Raw genomic sequence first — 8,006 nt, 5'->3', positions numbered from 1 at the left:
CGGAAAAAAAATTATAGCACTCAATTGAACGCCGTACATAAGTTATGACACTTGAGTGATTAAAAAAAAGTTATAACACTCAAGTGAGCAGTGTATGAAAATTATAGCACTTATGGTGTCATGTTCCCTTGTTTTTGCTTAGGGATCAAATTCTGTCTTTTGAAAGAGGATTTGATCCTTAAAAATTTCAAATGCATAAATGATCTTTTAAACGAATATTTAACTATCAACAGTTAGCCTCTTTGACGGAACCCCAAGTGGCACCGAAATTCCACAAAAAGACTATTATGGATGCAACTGGGAATGTTGAGATGGAAAACACTTCTACATGCAAAAAGGGTTGATATAATCCCCATGCGTATAGACGTTCATAACTTTTGTGCGTCTATGCACATGTAAAACTATCCTACTAGAGAGCTAGCAACTCAGATTCCCTCACAATCTCTATATTTACGTCATTATTACACATAAAAATGCAACAAAAGATTGCATATGCATATGAGAATTTTATCTTCCTTCGACCGTAGTAATGGTGATGGTATTCATGGACCGGATACTTCCTTCTTGTAATTGGACTTCATGAACCGGCGAGCTTTGAAATATAAATGCCGGTTGCTTCGGCTGCGGAAGATTGGACTCCCCATTCAGCATCAGAACCACAACCGACATGTTGGGTCTATCTGTGGCATGGTCTTGCGTACAGAGAAGCCCTACCTGAATGCATCTCATTACTTCTGACGTCGAAAATGCGTCAGCAATGGCTGCATCCATCAGGTCCAATTCTCTACCTTCACGCCACAAGTGCCATGCCTGTAACAAATGGTCGATTGTTAGATTATTTCAAGGACTACCCATGGTTGGAAACTGAAATGGAGGTACAATAATTCGAAGTCAGATCTCGCACTTACATAAGCGACGAGATTGAGATGCTGCCCGGGGTAATCTAAACTTGTGTTCTTCTTGCTGCTGATAATCTCCAATAGCAGTACCCCAAAGCTATAAACATCAGATTTCTCAGAAAATGTCCCACCCATGGCATACTCGGGAGACATGTAGCCACTGCAGACAAAATATCATAAGTGGATGGTTCCTGAAGTACAGTTCAAACAAAAAATTGATAGATTAAATAACGATGACATGAGAGGTGAGAAAATTGGAGGGTGATAAACTTCCAACTCGAAGCGTACTGTATTTCTCATATCTTTTAGCATTTGCATGAAGCGCTGGTCTATAATTACCTCGGAGCAAACGGACATATTGGAACCATTGGGTGTGTTGGAATATTTAAAATAATAAATCACGTATTTATCTAACAGCTTAAACTTTTAAAGCAGTTGGTAGTAGTCCCATCAAAATCTTTCATGGTATCAGAGCAGGAGGTCCTGAGTTCGAATCTTTGAAGCCCTTATTTGCCTCCTCAACTAAATATTTCCACGCTTAATACTGGCAAAAAGACTTGACTAAGCGTGAGGGGGAGTGTTGGAATATTTAAAATAATAAATCACGTCTTTACTTAACAGTTTAAGCTTTTAGAACAGTTGGTAGTGGTTCCATCAAAATCTTTCAAGATGTACATGGAAGATTTTTCTCATTAATAGTAAAGCAACAGTAGGAACATGTATGAAGGGAAGGTGAGCACATTATACTGCTAATAAGCTTTCAAGGTGATGTATCGCCTCATGAGTAAGAAAGCTTACAGTGTCCCCACAACTTTGTGAGTATTTACCAAAACTTGAGTGCCTTCAAACATCCGCGCCAGCCCAAAATCAGAAATCTTGGGATTCATCTTTTCATCCAAGAGAATGTTGCTCACTTTCAAGTCTCGATGTATGACCCTAAGGCAAGAATCACGGTGGAGGTAGAGCAGCCCTCTTGCTACCCCCTGGATAATGCGGAAGCGTACGCTCCAGCCAAGATTTTTCTTCACTTTTGAATCTAAAAAAGGTTGCAAACAGAAGAAATGTCTAGTTTCAGTAATGGATTTTGTTGAAAGCAGAGATAAGTTCTTCAAAGAGTGAGACAAACCAAAAAGGAAGGCGTCCAAGCTCTTGTTCGGCAAGTACTCATACACAAGAATCTTTTCTTCTCCTTCAGTGCAGCAACCGAGGAGTCTCACCAGATTTCGGTGTTGAAGTTTGGATATTAGAAGGATCTCATTCTTGAACTCCGTTATGCCTTGGCCTGAGCCGCTCGAAAGTCTCTTCGCTGCTATCTCCTTACCATTGTTCAGTTTTCCCTGTTTCAAAAACGAACAGCACTATCAGATCTTGGATGATCTCTTCATTTCCCTCGTAGATGGCTTTTCTTTTACCTTATAAACTGGGCCAAACCCTCCCTGCCCGAGTTTGTTTTTCGCGTCGAAGTTGTCTGTCGCGAGGCGTATGCTATCAAAATCATAAACCACCAATTTCGATGCATCATCTTCCTTCATTTGCTCTTTCCATGCAGTTTGCCTTAGCAGTTCTTCTGATTTGCTGGCTTCAGCCACTGACCTAAAGAGCCTCGAGATTGTCATTTTCCTCAACTTCCCTGCATTTTAAAGATAGAACGAAATCAACTCAAGATAAGCATGAGAACATTAGAAGCAGAGCAGTGTTTCTATAGTAGTAACTGCTTAGCTTCTGAAGCCATGGTTTTACCATTAATTCAAGATTCTTATATTGCAGTTAGTGCAAAATCACCCTTAAGACAGCAACAAACCGTATATCTTTTATTACCTCTCCACTTTGAAAGACAACAGACTGAAATACCAGCTCCAAATAAGATGATGCCAGAAACAGTACTTAGGCTGATGATAAGTTTTGTCCGCGTAGGTACACCTGAACCTAGGAAAATATATTATAAGAACCATAGGCAGTGCAAAACCAAAGGCATATTAATTCAACCTTTTGAACCTGTATTCGCACTCGCACCCGCACCCACACCCGCATCCACAAGTCGAATAAATAGGTCTTCGCCACCCGTGGAGAATTGCTGAGTATCTAGGAGGTCTTTACTCCAAGCCATACATCCTATAGCATTCACATAAGAAAAGGCCAAGCACGAGCAGTTTGCTAGGCACCAACTTTGACATCTTTCTGCATCATCTATCAATAAATAATCAGCGGAATCAGGCAATTTCATTTGTTCCATTTTCCTGAACATATCTTTTTCGACAGTCGTTGAAGTTGCTGTGCTTGCGGATTTCTGACAATTCAATTCCATTTCCCTAAGGCACCCTCTGGTCCAGTTTCCTTTGTTCCATTCTTCGTCTGATATTGGTTTAAAACCTTTTAAGCATCTGCAAATAGGTGAACTAGACGAGTTGCAAACTCCAAAGGGGCCACATATTCCATAAATTTCACAAGGGTTAGTTGGCTCCGGTGCCTTCCAGAATGCTAACCAGTGATTGGCCCAACTAACCGCCTTTAGAGATCCTTCAGATGAGATGAAAACATATCCAAAGATGGAGTTGTTGTAATTATTGAGGGAATAATATTGTGTTCCCTGGACATTATCTTGCTGGACATTTATGTATGTGTTGTCCATTTTCGGTATTCCGATGAACTTGGTTTTTTCCCACTGTCCGCTTCTCCAGTAAGGACTTGATCCATTCCAACTGAAAAGCTGAGGCGGTGTCTCCAGTGTAAATCCTACGACAAAGCTTCCGAACGAGGGATCATCTTCGCCTTTCCAGGAAATCAAGTTTCGTTTCTTTCCTGTTTTCACGTTTACTCCGATCTTCATGTTTGGCAGGAGAGTGTCGGTTGGCTCATCAAAGCTTTCCCACATTATGTTCGCATTCCTGTCTTGAAGAACGAAGTTTCCAAAGTCTGAAAGCACTGCTGTAGAATAATTCGACTTTGCCAAGACATTAGTAGACCACACACTGTTTTGTTGCCCATCAAGAAGCTTCAGATTTCCATCTTCACCAATTATTAAACTCGCAGATTGATCTGTGTGTCCAAGTGGCTTGCCCCTGTTGGCCACCCATACAACTTTGGATGGAGTCATGTTCTTGTACCATATTCCAACGTACTGCTTTGCTGATCCATTAGGCGTGAAGAACCCGAGCTCAAAGATTTGACTACTAGAGACAAGGGTTTGGTTCTGAACCAGTGGACTTGATGCAGTTATGTTGTAAATTGTGCTGCTTTGAAGAGCTTGAAGCAGGTAGAAGACGAGTAAAGAACACAAGTGCAGAGTCATTGGAACAATGTGGAATAGATTCAAGAAGTATTTGTGAAAATATGCCTTGCAAAACTTCTCTTATAAGCAGATCAAAAGGATAAACACGGAATCGCCAAAATGACACGTCCGGTGCCATAACTTTTGTAAGACGCTCACTTTGGTGTCGAAAATTTTTAGTCAATTACTTGAGTGTCATTACTTTTAAAAATGTCAAGTTTATTTAAGTATTACCGGAACATCTGATGTGACATTAATTTAATATAAAACCGTTAGACATGACTCACCGGGGAAATAATATCATCAAAAGCGTTTAGAAACAATATCGTTTAGCCATTTCCTTGACCCAAATTGATGAATTAAGGCTAGATCCAACTCAAACAGTAACCCCAAATTAGGTCCAATGGTGGAGAATCTTTATCTTGCGGGTGCCGCCAAAGGATGCCCTTGGAGCGAAGGCGCCAAAGGCAGCGCCGCTGCTGATTCTCAAGGCCCGCCACAATGGTGATCCTTCCGATTTGTGGTATCGTAGCTTTCTTCCCATGGGCATTGGACCAGAATTTTGGATTTGATATCGGAGATTTTCCATTTGCGGCCAGTAGCACTTGGGGCCATGGGTAATAGGGTGTGTAGCAGGCTCGTGGAGATGTCCTTCTCTCGTTTTCCAAGCAACCACATTGCCGTTAATTTGGGCAAAGAAAGGCCAACCGACATCGTTTCTACGGGCTTTTGATGGTATCGTTTTCCTAGCGACCCACGTTGGATAATTTATATTAATTAAGACCACATCGGATTCTTCGGTAAAGGAAATCATAGGAGTCACTCAAATGAACATTTTAAAAAAATAAAAATATAAAAATTAAGTGATGGATTAAAACGTTATGACACCAAAGTGTACTCTGTATGAAAATAATGGCACTTATAGCGTCCTTTTTCCCTACAGCATTATTGCGAAGCAAGGCCTATGAATCAAGCTTAAAGTATGTAGATTCTCTTTGAGTCTGCTTCAAATAGGTTCATTTTATAGAATAAATTAGTTTTCAGTTGGGCCAGGATACATAGTGGCTTCCTCAGTTCAAGTGCATCACATAATGCCAACATTCCATTGCGATATAGATTTTTAATGACCAAAGTGCTTCGTTCGGCAATAGTAAAATGGTTTCAGTCAGAACTGTGGCTCTCTACATCAATCATTTTCGAAAGTATTGTAGCCTCCATGACCTGCTAAGGCCGGGCTTTTTTACTCCACTGTTAGAAGCTGACGCAGTTTTGGCAGATAATATTTGGATCCTTCCTAGTATTTGCTGCTTTTTTCCTTTGTCCTTATAGATTATGAGGATATCGAGACATTCAGGAGTTAAGATATTGAAGTCATCTGCCGAACTTGAATGTGTCCACTGTTCCTGTTGTATTAAAGAATTGGGTGATGTCTGGCTACATGGCCCTTATTATTCGTCCTAAGTTGACAAAGCTAAAACCCATGATATTATGTTGTAAGTACATACCAGTTTGTGATATTGTAGATTTGGCTAAATAAAGTTGCTAAGGACTTACAGAGTGGAAAACAATCATCTGTATTGATTCAAGCTTTTCATTCTCCTTGAATTGGTTCTTCCATATTTGAACTGCGTAGTTTTGGGTTTAGGTTGATCATTCACAAATTTTGCGCTGATTGTGTTTGATTTAAGTAAGGTTATTTCGGAGTTAAATTTTCATTCCAGTTACTCTGACAACTACCCTTATTTCTTTCTTATTGCCGTTTAACTTAAAAATGACTTGTTGATTGTCGTAGGCTTACCTCAACAAGAGGCATTTGAAATAGGGAAAATGACACTACAAATGCCATAACTCTAATACAGTGTTTACTTTGATGCAATAACTTTTCAAGCGATCACTTGAGTATCATAATTTTCTAAAAATACTTTCAATTGAGTGACTCTAACTATTTTCCTTGTCGAAAAATCTAACGCGGTATTAATTTGATATAAAATTACTCAATGTGGCTGACTAGGAAAATGATATCATCAAAAGTGTGCAGTGACGATGTTGTTTAGCCCTTTATTGCCCCAAATTGACAACCAAGTGATTGCTCAGGAAATTGAGAGGAAGGAAATCGCCACGAGCCCATTGCACACCCTATTACGCATGGTCCTAGGCGCTGCTACTTGAGCATGTAGCCTCAATGGGAAAATCTACAATATTCACTACCCGAATTACCAGTCAATCCCACGAAGAGAAAGCTATGTTACCATAAATCAGAAGGATTTCCATTGTGGCGAGCCTCGGGGACCAGCAGCGGCGCCCTCGTACCAAAGGCGACCTTTGGCAGCACCCGCAAGATAAAGACTGGCTGCCGTCGAACCTAATTTAGGGTCAGGGTTAGGTTTGAGTTGGACTTAGCCCTAATTCGTCAATTTGGGATAATAAAGGGCAAAACGACTTTTTTCTGCACGCTTTTGATGACATCATTTCCCTGGTGAATCATATCGGACGATTTTATATTAAATTAATAACACGTCAGACGTCACTCAAGTGAACGTTCTTTGAAAGTTAGATGCCACTCAATTTAGGGTACCCTGTACGAGAACTATGACACTTGTGATGTTCTTTTCCCTTAAAAAAATCAATTCAAGAATTTAAACTATATAGAATAAGGAGTTTACCAAAATAAAATTAAATTGGACAGATCTTTCTGTTATAGTGGAAGACAAATAACAAAAAAATACACGTACCTTTACGTCTGGTCACGGGAGAAGGAGGAGATGGAAGGTCGGACAGCGGAGGCACCAGGGCCGCCACGGCCGAGGCATTATAAAATGGGTACAGCTCGAACCTCATGCTGCAGCTTGGAGTGAACGTCCTCCCACCTTGCTTCCCCTGGGGGAGGCCTGCGATTGCCGCCCGGAGGCACGTGTTGCACTTCATCACCGTCAAGTCTGGCGTGCACTGCGCGAGCGTGTATAGCTTCTGCAAGCTAGTGAAGTTCACCTCCGCGACTGCGACTTTCTTCCCCGACTTGCAGACCAAAGCCCTCGCGGTGATGTCATCCATGGTCTCACCCAGGACTTGCATGAACCGGGTTGGATTGGTGATGTTCCCGGTGTGGTACATCGTGAGAGAAGGCACTTGTTCCATGACCGAGTAGATGGGTCCATCGGAGTACCTCAACATACATTCATCGTACCAGATCACAGAGATTCGCTGGTCAGGGCATCTTTCGAGTATATCCTGTTTTCCAGTGGCCATGCAGTCGTTGCACGTGGCTGTGTCGACGTCGCCACGGCAGAGGAAGAGCCCGTAGACCTGGTCGGGAGGGTTTTGGCCGGCAGTGGCTTTGGCGAAGCCATCGGCGCTGTCAGTGGCAGCAGAGGAGAGGGAAAAGAGGAGGGTGTTGAGGTTGGATTCGTAGGTGGAGTTGGGAGTGAAGAGGGTAGTGTTTGGGCAGTAATGCCGTAGAAACGTAGGGGCTGATTCAGTACCTACAAAACTTATGAAGAAGAAGAGGAGAGAGAGGGAGATGGTGAAGCAAGAACTCATCTTTACGTTGATGAATCCCTTGGTCTTGCTGCGCGGGCACGGAATCATGGAAAGAAGAAGAGCCATGGTCTCCTCTCCTATGTATTTTTGCCAATATTTGTCTTTGTCAGATGTTCAATTGGTGGTAATCCAACGGCTACAATTGCAAGCAAGATCCTGCTTAGTAGAATCAAAGTAGTAATCTAATGAATTGGAAATTGACAGATAACAAATTCTGTTCATCAGAGTGCATTGCTAATAATATCGTAGAGAAATATTGGAATATAAACTTATTCTATTAAAGGCAGGTGGCAAGTATTTGT

At 41.5% G+C, this 8,006-nt stretch overlaps 1 protein-coding gene across 1 annotated transcript; it reads right to left on the bottom strand.

Moving 5' to 3' along the window:
• Positions 1 to 328: 328 nt before the first annotated feature.
• On the bottom strand, positions 329 to 7,730 carry LOC115691594 (G-type lectin S-receptor-like serine/threonine-protein kinase At1g61370). The gene is made up of 8 exons (XM_030618282.2): positions 6,900 to 7,730; positions 2,895 to 4,142; positions 2,718 to 2,825; positions 2,312 to 2,529; positions 2,026 to 2,236; positions 1,698 to 1,935; positions 909 to 1,059; positions 329 to 810 (listed from the first exon to the last, which is right to left on the bottom strand). The coding sequence occupies exons 1-8, from the start codon at positions 7,702 to 7,704 to the stop codon at positions 508 to 510; spliced, it is 3,282 nt and encodes a 1,093-aa protein (XP_030474142.2). The 5' UTR covers positions 7,705 to 7,730; the 3' UTR covers positions 329 to 507.
• Positions 7,731 to 8,006: the final 276 nt, after the last annotated feature.

Source organism: Syzygium oleosum, unplaced genomic scaffold (genome assembly GCF_021117445.2).
Source record: "Syzygium oleosum isolate NSW1041296 unplaced genomic scaffold, Sole_v2.1 Sole_v2.11, whole genome shotgun sequence".
In the NCBI taxonomy this organism is placed as follows: domain Eukaryota; kingdom Viridiplantae; phylum Streptophyta; class Magnoliopsida; order Myrtales; family Myrtaceae; genus Syzygium; species Syzygium oleosum.
Note: the sequence above shows the minus strand (reverse complement) of the source record. Positions and strands in the feature narration are given on the sequence as shown.

Excerpts from the sequence above, each read along its gene's own strand:
- LOC115691594 (XM_030618282.2), bottom strand. The coding sequence starts at position 7,704 with ATGAGTTCTTGCTTCACCATCTCCCTCTCTCTCCTCTTCTTCTTCATA. Across the intron at positions 4,143-6,899 it reads TCCCGTGACCAGACGTAAAG|CTCTTCAAAGCAGCACAATT; the intron begins GTACGTGTATTT and ends ACCTGCTTCAAG. Across the intron at positions 1,060-1,697 it reads CACAAAGTTGTGGGGACACT|TGGCTACATGTCTCCCGAGT; the intron begins GTAAGCTTTCTT and ends TTTTGTCTGCAG.